The sequence below is a fragment of the Lonchura striata genome, chromosome 26, assembly GCF_050655825.1.
Source record: "Lonchura striata isolate lonStrDom1 chromosome 26, ASM5065582v1, whole genome shotgun sequence".
Classification (NCBI taxonomy): Eukaryota; Metazoa; Chordata; class Aves; order Passeriformes; family Estrildidae; genus Lonchura; species Lonchura striata.
In genome coordinates this window covers 2,120,106-2,136,466 of record NC_140728.1, presented here as the reverse complement: position 1 = coordinate 2,136,466, position 16,361 = coordinate 2,120,106, and the positions used below count along the sequence as shown (strand labels likewise).

Below are 16,361 nucleotides of genomic sequence, written 5' to 3'. Positions count from 1 at the left end.
CCTCAGCGGCTGCTGAGATCTGACACCGCTCATGGCGAGCCCTGACTTTATACCTGAAACTTCACCCATGGCCCGTCTCGTGCTCTGCCTGTTCCAGAGGGAGGGCCTCTCTCAGGGGCCCTGCATCTCCATCAGCTTGGCTTGGTTACAGCAGCACCAGGGCATTGATAAAGATCGAGATCTCTGCGTGTGCCAAGGCAAGCAGCTCTGTCACATGTCTTGGGCACCGACACAATTCGTTGCAGGCATCAGTGTCAGTGTGAGGAGCATAAACCCTTGGCAGGAGTGTGAGTGGACCATGGGCAAGCACAGATGTGGCAGGAACATGAAGGGACATTGTCAAGGGCAGCAGGAATTTTGCTGGTGTTTTGGTTGGCAAAAGGTGCAGAGGGGACTGCAACTGCTTTCGGTTGTTTCTTTCCTCTGGCATCCATTGATTTTATCTTACAGATGTGTTTTTTAAATAGCTCCTGGAATTTGCTCCTTCTTTCTGGAATAAGCTTGGACCTCTTATAGGTCCTGGTCCTGTGAGATGCTGCATGCTGTGGCACACAATTGAGAGTTTCTGGAACTATGTCCTTCATGGAGTACAAATATTGCATTGGCTGAGTACAAATAGTGGGTTTGTAATGTGTTTCCTTGTCTGTGGGTCCCACAGAAAGGAACTGAATGCGTGGATTGCTTTAAATAAGGGTGAGGTGCTGGTTCAGGCCTCTGCATAGCAACAGATAAGCTCTGGGCTGGCTTATCTTCTCACAGAGAATTTACATTTGCTTTTCTTTGTCTCCTTTCTGACTTCTTTCAGCCTCAGCTTGTTTATTCCCATAAGTCATGTTCCCATCCTTGACTCTGCCCTTCTCTCTTGCATTACTCACTTGGCTTCCTCTCTGCTTTCCCTCTTTGCCAGCTCCCTCCTTCACCCTCCGATCTCCGAGCTGCAGCCACCATGTCTGAATCCTCCCCCAGACCATCTCCCCAGGCTTCTCCTCTGCTCCCCTCTGACAGGCACCTCCTTAATGTCAGCAGCCGACTCTCAGCTAATTATCTGGCTTGCTGATTAGCAGTTTGTGCGGGCAGAGCTGGCTGGGGCTTTTTGTTAAGGCTCTGAGCAAATGCCATTTCACGGCTCCTGGTGCTGGGAGCTGTCTTGCTGCTTTCCTGCTTGTAGCCCTGTGGACTCTCCATAGCCAGGTGACTCAGGTGGATGAATGGGAATTGTGGCTCCAGAGGGGCTAACGCCAGAGCTTGTAAGTCCATTCAGATCCATGCTGCTTGTTGCCTTTTTATCCTTCTTTGCTTCCTCGTGGAAGAGCAGAAGGGCTTCACATCTTGTCTCTGCTGCATTGCTCAGTTCATCCTCTGGTTCTGTTTGTGACCCTTGACAGAAGGAAAAGCAAAGCTGGAGGATGATTTTTCATTATGGGACTTTGCATCTGCAGTGTCAGAATGGAAGGATTGGTGGTGGCAGCCCTGACCTGTGAAACCTGGAGGAGCTCCCTCCTGGACTGAGGGAGAACCATTAGTTTTCTCGTCTGGAGCTGACAAAAAAAAGAATTAATTTGGAAATAGCATTCATAAGACCCGAATAGTGCATTCCTGTTCACCTGGAAAACAACCAGCACATTTGGGAATATAAATGAAAAGTCACAGGCAAAAGAGCAGAGGAGAACTTGTTGGTTTGTGTGAGCTTGATATGTAAATGGTGCAAGAAGATGTGAACAATGTTGTTTGAATTTCAGGGGATCTGAATGGTTTGCTGATCTGGATGCACAGCAGACTGTTTGTATATTGTGCTGTCAAATTATTTTGAGGTTTTCTCACTGGTGGTGTGGTAGAATGTACATCTGAGGTGCAAATAGAGGAAGTTGGAGGGTGCTGTGCTCTGATACACATTGCAAGAAATGGCTGATATATCAAAACCTGCCTGTATCTGAGGTGTAAAGACTCGGGGAGCCTGAAGTTACTGGAGTGTCTGGTAGGAATTCATACTATTGCAGCATTGAGTGAGTTTTTCAGTCTGTGCTGCTTCTCGCTTGTCTCCTTGTCTTACCCTGTCCTCTGTGCTGTTGTGTCCCAGGGTCTCTGGACCACAGGGATGAGGAAGCCTCGGAGGAGGTGCCGGCAGCACCTGGAGGGGAGGCGTTCTCCCTCGCCCTACAGCCTCAAGTGCTCGCCCACCCGCGAGACGCTGACCTACGCGCAGGCCCAGCGCATCGTGGAGGTGGACATCGACGGGCGGCTCCATCGCATCAGCATCTACGACCCCCTGAAGCTCATCACCGAGGACGAGCTGACAGCCCAGGACATCACCGAGTGCAACAGCAACAAGGAGAACAGTGAGCAGCCCCTCTTCACTTCCAGATCTAAGAAAACACCTTCCAAAGGCAAGAAGAAGGAGTCCTGCTCCAAACATGCGCCGGGGATATCTTTGCATTTGCCCCAGCCCAAGTTCCGTGTGGTGGACTCCTTCAGCCAGCCAGATGCCCCTCCCCTCCCTGCTGCCTACTACCGGTATATTGAAAAGCCTCCCGAGGACCTCGACGTAGAAGTGGAGTATGACATGGATGAGGAGGATCTGGCATGGCTGGAGATGGTCAATGAGAAGAGAAGGGCTGATGGTTATGGGACAGTTTCTGCTGACACTTTTGAGCTGCTGGTGGATCGGTTGGAAAAGGAGTCGTACCTTGAGAGCCGAAACAACGGGGCTCAGCAGTCCCTCATCGATGAGGATGCCTTCTGCTGTGTCTGCATGGACGATGAGTGTCACAACAGCAATGTCATCCTGTTCTGTGACATTTGCAATCTGGCCGTGCACCAGGAGTGTTACGGTGTGCCCTACATCCCTGAGGGGCAGTGGCTTTGCCGCTGCTGTTTACAGTCCCCTTCTCGCCCTGTGGACTGTGTCCTTTGCCCAAACAAAGGGGGAGCCTTCAAGCAGACCAGCGACGGCCGCTGGGCTCACGTGGTCTGTGCCATCTGGATCCCAGAGGTCTGCTTTGCAAACACTGTGTTCCTGGAGCCCATCGAAGGGATCAATAACATCCCTCCAGCTCGGTGGAAGCTCACATGCTGTATCTGCAAGCAGAAGGGCATGGGAGCTGCTATCCAATGCCACAAGGTGAACTGTTACACTGCCTTCCACGTCACCTGTGCACAGAGAGCCGGGCTCTTCATGAAGATTGAGCCCATGAGGGAGACCAGCATCAACGGCACGACGTTCACCGTGCGCAAGACTGCCTACTGTGAGAGCCACTCCCCGCCTGGCACGGTGAGAAGACGGTGTCCAGCTGCTGGTGGTGATTGGCAGGAGGTCACTGTGAAGGAGGAGGAAGAGGAGGAAGCCAATTCTGGCCCTCCCAAAGGGTCTGTGAAGAAGAACCAAGTGAAATTGAAGCAAAAGATTAAAAAGGAGCCCAGTGACACGACCAAAGGGCGTTCATCCATGCCTGTGGTGGCCGTTGCACAAATTCCCTCTTACAGGTGAGTGCTGCAGGTTTAGGGAAGGAGTTGGACAGCTGTAGCTGAACAGGGTCTGTTTTAAGGACTCAGTCCCTCTCACTGTTGACCTTGGAAACACTGAATCTTCAGTCAAGGCTTTAGCAATAGCTGTTTTCAGAGTGTCTGCAGCATAACCTGTGGCTGGGTTTCTTCTGAGTGTCACTGTGGTTTTCTGGCTTTGCTGAGCAGCCATCCCAAGCTGTTGTGTAGTGCAGACTCTTAGGTGGTCCCTAATAGAAAATACCCATCTACCATGAAGGCATTTTTAAAATACTTGAGGCATTACAGGTTGGTAGGCAGGTAGGGGTCATCCCATTATTAAAATTATTGAGATCTCATTCCATAGTTTCTTAACTCCTCCTCATGCAGAACTAGGTAGTGCTGAATTTTTGTTTGGTGCCTTAGGAGGTGTGTTGATGTGTCTGTTTTAACAGATAGGCTGATAAGGCACCATGTGTAAGATAAGAATGGTAAGCAAAGGTTAAAATAGGTGATCTGTTATTCTTGGACTCCTGTCAAATTAATTTCCCAGGCTCCAGATTAATAACATCAAACTTAAACGGCCCCTGGAAGGTTCTTGACACGGGAAGTAATTTTGAAATTAAGGCTTGGAGCTGAATGGATGATTCCATACTTTGTGCTGTGGCCAGTGCTTGGTGGGACCCTCCAGTAGGAAAAGGGGGCACATCTGTCTGCATGTGAGGAGATCCCAGATTGTCCCAGTTTGTGTGTACGTCAGAGTGAGCATTGACACAACCCTGCAAAGCTTCATCAGGAGACGCTGCGCTCTGCAAAGCCATGATTGCTTTGCAGCTGGCTCCATGACACCCTGTGCTTCCTTCAGGCTGAACAAGATCTGCAGTGGGCTCTCCCTGCAGAGGAAGAACCAGTTCATGCAGAGGCTGCACAACTACTGGCTGCTGAAGCGGCAGGCGAGGAACGGGGTGCCCCTGATCCGGCGGCTGCACTCGCACCTGCAGTCCCAGAGGAACGCCGAGCAGGTACCGCTGCTCCCAGCGCGGGGGGCAGCACTCACAGCTTGCCTTCCAGGAGGAGATGAGCTTTACACGTGGCTGGGAGGGGAGCAAGGGTGAAGAGATCCGTTTTAAGCCTCTCTCGATCTCCTCTCGGTGTGCTCATGCCTGAAGAACTGAGCTGGTGTATTAGGGGGATATCCATGATGCCACTAAAGTTGCTGTTGGTGAGACAGCAGGTGGGAGTTTTTCCTCTGAGTCAGAAGACCCAGGGTTGTGCAAGGGTGTGATGGGCTCTTGGTGGAATGATCTCTTATATGAATGATTAAAACAAATTCCTTGGAGTGAGTAAAGAAAATTATTTTAACACCAGAATTATGGCCAAATTCCAGTTCTGGTCATTCTCCCTGCAGCTTTAATTTCTGTCCATCCCATGCACATTGAGATATAATTATCAATTCTGGAGTCTTTATGTCCTCTTTTGAGCTGGCATCTGTGTCCTTTTATCTTGGTGCTATTAAACAACACTGCATTTGGCATGAGAAGCAGTTGCTGGAGTAATGAAGCAGTAGGACTTTACCCTCTAACACAGCCTGTCAGGAGGGATTGTATACAATGTATTTCTATTGTAGTTGGAGGAATTTGTAGACTTTCGGTTTGCAAGAAGACTGCTGTGGGTGCTAAATAAAAAAATTATTCCCCACTCATCAGTGCAGAGCTTGGGAAAGTGCAGCATTTCCTTTGTGTATTAAACTGGCAATTTACATTAAGTTCTTAGAAACAAATATCCTATTAATATAAACCATGAAGATCTTGGGAAGCAATTGTTCTGTTTGCAATCATGAACTTGTATGCACTTGAGGTATGTCATCCAAATTACTAAAAAATCTACAGATTTAGGAGAGGACGGATGATTGTGTTGTGAAGTCACTAAATAGTGTCTTGAAAGGTGTGAGCTCATCTCCCACTGTTGGCCATTCTTGGCAAATGTCTTTCCATGGCTCTGTTTTTTATGGATTACAAGCTAGCTCTATTCTCCCTGCTTTTGGTTGCCTTCCCTTGAGACTGTAAGTGCTTTGGGCTGCTGCTCCAATGCATAGGAAAATTTCCAGCCTCTGTAATAAACTTAGATATAAAAGCAGGGAGGGTGTAAATGAGCACACACTGAAGTGTGTTCCCAGGGTGAAGCTGCAGGATAATTTGGGGTAATTTCACAGCTAAGGTAAAATCTAGAAAAGCTGATGTTCTCTCTGTTAGACAGCTAAATGTTGGAGGAAGGAGGAGACATAGTCTGAACAAGAGACAAGGCAGTAAGAGGAAGACTCTGAGAACAACTCCCTAGAAAAAGAAGGAAACACAGGAAGCCTGTGGTGTTTTTTATCTCACCCCACTCATACTTTGCAGAAGGAGCAGGATGAGAAGACGAGTGCAGTGAAGGAGGAGCTGAAGTACTGGCAGAAGCTCCGGCACGACTTGGAGCGGGCTCGGCTGCTCATCGAGCTCATCCGGAAGAGGGAAAAGCTCAAACGGGAGCAGGTAGGGAGTTCTGACCATCCAGTTCCTGCTCTTAACTGCAGTCCCATGCAAGCTCTCTGTGCTGCAGGAGGCTCAGGAGGAGCATAACAGTTTTTCTTGAGCCTTTTCTTCTTTTGACACATTCTGACTGTTGGGTGTGCAGAGCCACCTCGCCCTGTGCCAGTCACACGTTTGCACTGTGCAGCCTCTGCCCTCAGAACCAGGGCTGGGCTGCAGAGTGCTGACAAAATGTATTTGCATCATTAATAGTGGATTTGATTCCTGACCTACAGAACCTCTTCTGTTTCTCAGCATGGACCAAGTGTTTTGCAGAACAGAAGTTAAGTTTCTTTCATGATTATTTCAGGAATTTGGTAACACCTTCTCCAGAGAGAAGTCTAAATGACAATTTGACATTAATTTCTGAAGCTAAAAACTCCTGTGGTTTGTCCTCTAAGAACATTTTTAGAAAAACAGTTTTAAGATGGAGACCATTTGCTAATTTTCCAATTTCTCCTTTGACCTGTGTGCACATCTCCAAAGTTTCACCAGTTGCTTCCAATGCTTGCCAGCCTTGCTTGTCTTTGCTATCCTTATCTTGTTGGTTGCTGCACCCACAGCTGTGCCCTCTGGCTATGGTATCCTCCAGGGCAGCTCCAGAAAAGGCTCACTGGCACACAGTGAGCCTCTGCACATCCTCAGGCCTTGCCTGGGTACTTCCAGGCTGTCTGCAGGGAGAGGGAAAGCAGCATCCTCTGTGATCACAGCTCCTCTGAGAGCAATTTTTCCATGGCCAGAAACTACCCACAGCTTTTCTGGAGTCCTTTTGATGGTTCATTTGCTGCATTGTCCTTGATTTACATTTACAGTTGCTCAGCCCTCATTGCTGTGTGAACATATTTTAAGTAGGAGGATAAAAAACCAAAAACCATTATTGGGCTTTGTTTGCTTTTGATATCTTGATAGAACTCTATCACAGCTGGCTAAATCCATAAAAGCTTATAGAAACTGTGATGTGTTTTTTAAAAGGATAAAATACCACAGGAAAGTAAATCTAGTTGGGCTCTGTCCCAGCCCAGCTTTTAGGTGAGTGCAGAAGGATGCTCCAGAATTGTGCATCTCTGTTTGGTTTTTTTCCTGTTTTGGGAGAAAAGTGTGGTCTTTGTCTATATTCATTTCCTCATTTATGCAGTCTTGTTGCTGAGCACATCAAATGCAGTTTGCTTTGTGTTAACAGACTCGCTTACCGTTGTTACTGAAGAGTTGATTTAATGACATAACGAGTGATTACAAGATCAAAGAAATGAAGATGTTAAAGGACAAATACTTTTATCCTGTTCTTTGAATAGATTTTCCATGCAGGAGGTTTTCAGTGCTACAACTTGTTTGTTTGAAATCAAACAGTATTAGAGACTTCCTAAAGGATAGAAGGAACTGTATTAGGAATTTGCAGACATCTAACCACTGTTGTTTGGTTTCTGCCTTGAAGTCTGAGAGCTTATGTCTTCAACTTTGTTTTTGCTCTCTATTCTTAATTATGGATGTTGTTCATATAAATGCCTGCATACTCTTAATTTTTATATAATGTTGCTAATTGGCATAATAACAATATCTTGAGGCAGGGAGTTCTCCAGGATAATTTACCAGGCATGAAAGCCTGTTTTCATTTTTAATTGTGGTATCCTTTAACTTCCTGGGGTTTCCTCTTGTTTTGACTTTGTGAGATTGAATAAACAGGAGTTTCCCCTGTAAAAGGATTGGACTGGGCAAGGTACATGGAGAGTGCAAGGTGTTTGCCAGAAGTTCTACAACAATGCCGGCCTGAGGTTTCCACCACTGAGTAAAGCTAGGGGGAAGATTCAGAGGAATCTGGAGGGAGACACCACCCACGGATCCTGTCCTCAGTGGGTGTCCTCATGGCTGTGTTCCCAGGTGAAGGTGCAGCAGGCTGCCATGGAGCTGCAGCTGACCCCTTTCAATGTCCTGCTCCGCACAACCCTGGACCTGCTGCAGGAGAAGGATGCTGCCCAGATCTTCACAGAGCCTGTTAACCTGAACGAGGCAAGTCTCTTTCCTAGAGGTGCTTAGTGGGTTGTAGATGAGTTATTCTGGGCAGAAGCACAAACCACCTTGTCTCAGGCTGCTGGTGGACTAAAAACTGTCTCATAAAGGACTCATGATGTGTCCAGGACAAAAAAAGGGTATTTTTTTTCTGAAAGTTTAGCACATTTTGGATGAGTAATGTTTTGCAGAGCTAGGGTGTGTCTGCCTCGCCTGGGTGACACAGAAATGAACATTTGTTGCTGCCTCTTGCCAGTGGAAAGGGCATTAAGAGTGCTTGTGATGGGTGCGCTCTGGTTGGCTAGTAAATGGTTTTTGTAATTGTACAGGTTTTATATGTTTAGGTTCCAGATTACCTGGAATTCATTTCCAACCCAATGGATTTTTCCACCATGAGGCGGAAGCTGGAGTCCCACCTGTACCGAACCTTGGATGAGTTTGAGGAAGACTTTAACCTTATAGTTGCCAACTGCATGAGGTATAATGCTAAAGACACGATTTTCCACCGAGCAGCTGTCCGGCTCCGGGACCTCGGGGGAGCGATTTTGCGTCACGCGCGGCGCCAGGCCGACAGCATCGGCTTTGACACTGGCGTGGGGATTCACCTGCCTGAGTCGCCCAAGCCCCACGACTTTTACCGCTTTTCTTGGGAGGATGGTGAGTAATGATCAGTGGTTTTTATTCCCTCAGGCAGATCATAGCTTTAGTTCTGAGCATGCCCTTCAGCCTGCATGGAAATTGTGGCCATTCTGCATAGGAGAATTTTCCTATCCATCTGTTTACCTAGGCACATATAGAACTCCTCTAGAACCCCAGAGTGGGATTTCAGGTGAGCTGGGCACTCTGAGCTAGGTGCAGCTTAGCTCCAGCTCTCCTAGTGCATGTTGGTGTTGGCAGAGCCTTGTAAACTGCCCGTGCTCTTTGACTTGTGCCAGGAATGTCTTACAAACTCACTAATTTAAATGGCATTGCAAACTTGGGTCTGGGATTTTTTGCTGTGAGGAAAGCTCACGTATTTAATTGTTAACTGGCAAAATGTACAGCAGCTGGGTTAGATGGAGCACTGAGGGCTGAAAGGGGGTGATGAGGGGTGAAGGTGCTGGGACCTTAGCAATCCTTCTAGCTGAGTTTTTCCATTCCCAACACAACCTCATCCATTCCCACAGCCCTCTTGAGGCAGCTCCAAAGCATTGGTTGAGTAACTTGGCTAAACTTAGTACAGCCATCAAGCACACAGAGCTTGCAGTGTGCCATCTGGTTCCTAAATGTTGAAGGCCTCTTGGGTACAGATGGACGGTCATTATGAAATTTGTGTAGGTGTTCAGCTGTCTGTCCTGCTCCAGTGGATGCCAGCCCTCCAGCAGAGCCAGAGGAATGGAAAATATGTTACGTTTTGGCCCCTTATGTTTGCGGTCTGATTTTGTCATTTAATCTGGCAATGAAATAGATTTCTGACAAGGGCCTAGACCACAAGTTGTTCTGTGTGGGGTGCAGACATATCCTTTCACTGTTGCCCCCGTGGCAGTAGCAGGAACTGAGGGATGGTCAAGTTGAATCAACTGCTCTTTATCCAAAGAAGGAAGTCCAAGCTCCAGTTGTTTCCCCAGCCTGAAGCGATTGATTCATAGACAGCATCAAAGGGAATGAGGCCTGGCACTGGCCCCAGGTGCTTCTCCAAGAAGCCTTGCTCCTTCCTTCACTGTTCCCTTCTCTTGTGCTGCAGTGGATAACATCCTGGTCCCGGAGAACCGGGCTCACCTGTCGCTGGAGGCGCAACTGAAGGAGCTGCTGGAGAAGCTGGACACGGTGAGCACCATGCGCTCCAGCGGCGCCCGGACGCGGCGCATCCGGCTCCTGCGGCGCGAGATCAACTCCATCCGCCACAAACTGGCCCAGCAGCAGAGCAAGGCCCTGCCCAACGGGGACACTGTGCCACGGGAGGGGCTGGAGACAACATCCAGGGAAGGGGATGAGGAAGGGGAGAAAGGTGAGCAGCGGGATTTTGATTCCAGGTCTCTAGTGCTCGTCAGCAGTCAAAGCCTGCTGTTTCTCCTGTGACTTTAGGGAAAGATGGGAATGGCTGTTGGTAGTTTTGGGAATGACTCTTGCTAAAATGTTCAAGCAGATTCTTTATTCCTTTAGCAGATGGTGCCAAGCTCCCGTACCCTCCAACCCTGGAGCCCACAGGACCTGCACCCACCCTCTCAGAGCTGGACTCTCTGCAGGACCCTCCAACACTCAAACCCATCAGTGAGAGCAGGTCCCTGAACCAGCTGCAGAGGAGGATGGTGTCGGACAGGGAGCTCTTTGACAAGAAGGCTCTGCAGCAGGAGAGCCAGGCTTTCCAGCGCCTGCTGTCCAACAACGGCCTCAACGGCCTGGCCCTGTCCCCTGCAGACAGCCCTGCCAGCCCCGCCCTCAGCAGCGTGGGCCGGCGGACATCGGTCCTTTTTAAAAAAGCCAAGAACGGTGTGAAGCTGCAGAGGGGTCTGGAGTGCTCCCTGGAGAACGGGGAGGAGCACAGGCAGGGCGGGCAGCACTCTCCCTCCTGCCCCGACGGGGAGCGCCAGGCGCGGAAACGCTCTGCCCTGGGCAGTGGGCTGGTGCTGGAAGCCTGCAGGTGAGTGGCCCAGGCAGAACTATTCCCTGAAACACCTTCTGTGTCTGGATTAATCTCTCTGATTCTGTTCTTTGACTTCTTAGTTCCAAACCCAGCCCAGACTGTTACTTACTTGTGTATTGACTCTAAAACACAAAAAGCTGCTGGGTGTTCCTCTTGTCCTCTGAAGCTGCAGGTCCCAAAAGCAGTGCTTGATTTTTCAAGCAAGTGGATGTGTGTTACACTGCTCTTTCTCAGTGCATGCACATCCTCTCTACTGATGCAGTTCCTGGGAACCAAAACTTGGAAAAACTTGAATTCAGATTTTCAGTTCAGCACTGCAGGAAATGCTGAACTTTTACCACCTACTAAATATGTGGTTTCTTCCTCTCAAAAGTTTAAGAGCAGAACTAGGCACTTCAAACATGACTGAACAGAATTAAAGCAAGCATCTGACGTGTTCTGATGTCTCGTGGACAACTTGTGTAATTATTCTATCCAGGAGCAGCTCTGTTTGCTACTTTTTCTCCAGTCTTTCTTTTCCAGCACCAAAATCACTCACAATAGGTTGCTTCTTAGAAAACTCTAAAAGAAAAAAAATTACAATATGTGAAAAAATATGATTGCTTGAGGTGGAGGTAGTCCATTTTCTGAATTGTTTGTAGTAAGAGGATGGAAGGATGTTCAGGATATGGGCTGACAAAGTCCACTTTGATACTGGAGTTTAAGTTTAAGCCTATGGACAACTGGTGTTCTTTTCATGTCAGTGTTGCACCAGTGCTGTAGTTTTTCAGGATTTTAACCCAGTTTGGGGAATCCATTGTCTCTGTTGTCCAGGATAATCTGTTTTCTCCTAATGCCCTACTTCTCCACATCTTCCTGACAGTGGTTTGATGCCTCCCAAGCGGAGCCGAGGGAAGCCAGCTCTTTCTCGGGTGCCCCTCTTGGAGGGTGTGAATGGAGACTCTGATTTTAGTGGCTCAGGTGAGAATTGCTGCCCTGCACCCACCTGAACCAAAGCATCTCGAAGCACACCAGGAGCCAGTCCTGCACAAACTACCCAGGCTGCTTTGTTACAGATTTAGGTTATTGCAGATAGCATTTTCATTACTCCTTTTCCAGGACCAGGACTGGCTGATTTCATATCTATGACCAATTCCATTGTGGGGCCATTTGATTTCAGTGACTCAGTCTGATTAACGTTTCTGATTAACATGAAGAGTTCATGTGAAGCCACATGACCCATGATTTAGGAGACTGTGGCCTTATCTTAGTGCTGAGCCTGACTGTACTGACAGAGCACAAAGAAGGCTGGAGTTTGGTACATGCTGAATTTTATCATAAACACCCAGTTCATATAGATACAAACAAGTGATTTTCCTTGTTGTCTTGTCAGTGTGCTTTAAGTACTGCAGTTGTTCATCTGTTTTAGTTGATTGCTACTGAGATGAGGCCTGGGTGAGATGACAGTGTGATTCCTTGTGTTTTCTTGCTGGCACCTAAGCTCTGTCTCCTGCTGTCCCTTAGGCAGGCCTCTCCTGATGTCCTTTGAGAGCCAGGCTGAGCTGGAGCCCCTGGAGCTGGTGTGGGCCAAGTGCCGTGGTTATCCCTCCTACCCTGCCTTGGTAAGTGCCCTGTGGCTCTCCCACAGCCTCACCCTGCAGCTCAGGTAAGCCAGAAAACAGTTCTGTTGTGCACAGTAACCAGACAGAAAAGGAAAACTTCCCAAAATAATGTAAAATGTGCTTTTTGTTTCTCCTTTCCCCTTTGCACAGTGAATCTTCCCTGTGCTCATTGTTTCAGAGCTTTTCAGAGGATTCATAAAACATTCGTCTCTCATTGTCAGGGGTAGGAGCTCTTTCCTCTCCTCTGAGGAAAGTCATCAGTACTGTGGGGATGAGAAAACCTAAATTTTATAAATGCAGGCACTGGGTTCTGCTGCCTGCACGTTTTCCTGTTTGGTGAGCACAGCTCCATCTGTAGGTGCCCAGCTGGCCCTGTCATGCCTACATCCTCTTGCAACAACCATATGTTTGATTTGAATATGAGCATATATGCATGTCCCTTGAATGTTATTCCTTACTGTTTATCTGCCTTTTCTTATTTATCTATTAATAAATAGATAAATATCAAAAAGAGCAGATTTTGCTGGAAGTGTGACTCTCATCCATGCTCTTACTCCTAGTGGGAGCCCAGAAGAGGGAATATCCATGGATTTTCTGGCCATCCTGGCCAGCCAAAGCAGTTTTAGTTCTCCACGTGGCTACAGCCAGAGTTAAACTGTGGCTTAGAATGGATTTAACCACTGAGACTGCCTCCAAAAAAGGCTTTTTCTATAGCAGCCTGTTGTGGTGGCAAAGTGTCTTAATAAATTCCTACAGATGGCCAATGTCAAAGCCAATTTGCTTTTTCAAGGCCTTAGGAGGGGAAGAAAAACAGACTGAGTATTGCAGCCACCTTCTGCTGTTTTCTTGTGTGCTGACATAGCACAAAAGTGCACATGAACATTTCTGCTTTACAGGGGGAGAATTTGTTGTGACTTATCTTCAAAATTATTGTAGTCTCTGTTTCCCTGGCTTGATGGTGCCAGAACTGCTTGTCAACTCTCAAAATATTTGGCCTGGTTCTGATCTAATGCAGTGCAAATCTGAGCAATGCCACTGATGTCAAGTGAGTTGTCCCAGAATGGAGCTGTTGTGAAATCACATTTGCCTGTGGAGTACAGCAGGAGCATTGCATTTATTTGGAGTTTGGTGTGAGGGAGGGAAATGCTTTGCTGAACAGAATAACACTGAGTTTGTACTGAATTACACATTAGTGTAAAGGCATTTACAGCCACACAGAACCACACACATCCATTTTTCAACATGGGGTGCCTGGCTTTGGGACTGGCTGGCTTCCCTCCCACAGGGGAAGCCTCAGGCTGAAATTTTTTTTTAGAAAGAGATACTGAAAACAAACAATTCTGCTTACCCACCCAAAGTAGACTTAATTTGTCTAGCTTGGATACACTGAAAGAACAGAAGAATGCATTCTGTTCATTGCTTGGAAGGATTTTGTGCTGAATGTCCTCCCCGTGTCCCCAGATTATCGACCCCAAGATGCCGCGCGAGGGTTTGCTGCACAACGGAGTCCCCATCCCTGTGCCCCCCATGGATGTGCTGAAGCTGGGGGAGCAGAGGCAGACAGAGGCAGGAGAAAAGCTCTTCCTTGTCCTTTTCTTTGACAACAAGAGAACCTGGTGAGTGTGTGCACACAGCTCCGTGATGAGGGGGAGCGAGAAGATTTAACATAATCTTTGGGATGTGGGAGCACGCAGGGATTATGATGATGTTACATGGAAATTGGGGAATTTAAACAGGCAGAGAGAAGTCTGTGCTCAGAAGGCATTCTGGCTGCAGGGACTTCTATGTCAAATGCAGAGATTTAAACATTTGTACCATCGTTGTGGGGCATTGATGATGGATAAATACATTACATGGGTGTAACTGCTCCTGGGGAGGAGGTGACAGCTCTGTGCACTCCTCCCTGCTGCAGGCAGTGGCTGCCACGGGACAAAGTCTTTCCCCTGGGCGTGGATGACACCGTGGACAAGCTGAAGATGATGGAGGGACGCAAAACCAGCATCCGCAAGTCGGTGCAGGTGGCCTACGACCGAGCCATGATCCACCTGAGCCGAGTGCAGGGGGACAACCCCTTCATCCCAGCCACCTACCTGTGAGGGGCTGCCGGGGCAGCCTCCTGCTCCTCCACACCCACTGCACTGCAGAGTGCAGCACCTCCAGCAGCTGTCAGCACGCCTCGGAGCACCCTGAAATGTGCCAAAAAACCCTGGTCCAGCTCCTTCCTGAATGTGTCTTGCTGAAGAGCTGGCAGGAGATGAAATGTAGTCTACAGGGAGTAAGGTAGGTAGGAAAAGCTGACAGGTGACAGGAGCCAAGGTGAGTTGCTGTGGTGAGCAGAGCACACAGCACTTGGATGTTGGGACCTCATGCACCATCCCCTGCCCCTGCCTCTCCTGGACTGCCAGGGTTTTGGGTCATCAGCCAGTCCCAGGTAATGCCTGGGAACCTGGCACCCCCAGGATTCTTTACAGAAATCCCAACTGGACTTTCTTGTGCCAAATTTACCCTAACCATCATTGGCCTTTTCAATTTTCTTTAAATCATTGTCCTATCACATAAAACCCGCACAGAATCATAGCTGGGAACTCTGATTGTGATTCTCCTGCCTAAGTCCATTGTGTTTTCATGTTTAGATTTTTCTCACTGCATTTAGAAAAGCTTGAGATTTTGGTAACCTCCCCCTGCACATTTTCATGCACAGATGCACAGAGCTTTAAAGATGAAAATCAAATTACCTGATCTGTGTCTGTATGTATGTCTTAGAAATTGATTTTGTAGTTTCACATTTCAGCTCTGGTTTCTGTGACTCTGCTTGTTGCAGTAACATTTCATATCATGACTTAGCACAGTACCTAAGAAAATATAACTTCCTTTTTGTAAGAAGTAATTTTGGAGGTGGCTGTTGAGCTGAAGCAGCTCTTCAGGCACTGAGGTTGATCAGGGTTGAAGGGAGATGCATCTTTTGTGTTGGTTTATGCACATTTGGTGTAAGGCTCCTCTTCCTTTTTTCCCCCTTCCTCTTTTCTGTCTCCCTGTTTTCCTCTGCCACATTTTGGACTGAAACCAAGCACTGAGCAGAGCACACATCCCTTCTGCTGTTTCACCTTCTCCCACACGTGCACATCCTTCCCTGGTGTGTGGGTCTCCAGTGTTGTCATCCAGCTAAACCCAGACAATCCCTGTTGGTTTGGGTTTGCATTGCAGAAAAGCAGGGACAAACTGATGTTTGGGAACTTGGCGACTAAATCTTTTCTATTAGCCAAGGACTTTATGATTTCTCTGATCTCTTCTGTTGCATATCCCTCTTTGCTTTCCCATTTTAAAGAGCCAAAGGTGCAAAGCAAGATTGTAGACTGAAGATCATCATTTTGCTTTTTAACTCAGTATTTTTAAATTATTTTTAACTTTTTCATACTGAAGAGAATGTGGAGTCAAAATAATAATAATTAATGATAATGAATAGTAGGGAGTAATCACTGCCATTTCTACTTGCTCTACTTTTTTAAAATACCACTTCTTATACATTGGGGCATGGAACTGCAGTTGAAGGAATTTTAAGATTCCTTTAACATATAAAGATGGGGCATAGGAGTTTATAAAAATATTAATAGTGATAATAATGCCCATGGAGTGTGGCTAGGGAAGGATGTTGTGTATATAGTTGTAAAATGTTCTAAATTATTTAGACCTATTGTCACCATTCTTGAAGTCCTCAGTTGTGTTGCTGGGTCTTTTATATGCACACAGTGTAATTTATTTAAAGGAACATACACTTTTCCAGGTGGTAGCTCAGCTGTGGACTAGTGACCTGTGTATATGTTTTAAGGTCTTGGGAGTTGGTCTTCTTTTTTTTTTTTTTCTTTTTGTTTGGTTTTTAAATGAGTTTAGAATTTGGATTGGCTGATATCCTGTTGTTGCTACAGAACCTAAATGTTACTGTCAGTCTGCTGTAAAGCACAGATTGCTCTATTTATTGTAGAAAGTGAGTTTATTTGCTTTCTAGAATTGTTTATATCAGATGGTATAAGAGAAGTAATAAGAAAATCTATGCTTGTAAAGAAAAAAAAAAGCTAATTTTACCTACTATAA

At 47.1% G+C, this 16,361-nt stretch overlaps 1 protein-coding gene across 10 annotated transcripts in view; it reads left to right on the top strand.

Moving 5' to 3' along the window:
• BRPF3 (bromodomain and PHD finger containing 3) overlaps positions 1-16,361 on the top strand; it is a 22,831-nt gene extending 6,470 nt beyond the window's left edge. For 3 of the 10 annotated variants that reach the window (XM_085561102.1, XM_085561104.1, XM_077789087.2), the window contains 11 exons: positions 2,078-3,480; positions 4,343-4,499; positions 5,877-6,008; positions 7,920-8,048; positions 8,393-8,705; positions 9,772-10,035; positions 10,191-10,668; positions 11,534-11,631; positions 12,175-12,272; positions 13,734-13,888; positions 14,185-16,361. In XM_085561102.1, the coding sequence (XP_085417228.1) occupies positions 2,078-3,480; positions 4,343-4,499; positions 5,877-6,008; positions 7,920-8,048; positions 8,393-8,705; positions 9,772-10,035; positions 10,191-10,668; positions 11,534-11,631; positions 12,175-12,272; positions 13,734-13,888; positions 14,185-14,368 (3,411 nt within the window). In that variant the 3' untranslated portion in view covers positions 14,369-16,361. Of the gene's footprint in view, positions 1-39; positions 1,976-2,077; positions 3,481-4,342; positions 4,500-5,876; positions 6,009-7,919; positions 8,049-8,392; positions 8,706-9,771; positions 10,036-10,190; positions 10,669-11,533; positions 11,632-12,174; positions 12,273-13,733; positions 13,889-14,184 lie in introns of those variants that run through there. The other 7 variants (XM_085561109.1, XM_085561108.1, XM_085561107.1 and 4 more) reach the window with 7 other exon arrangements.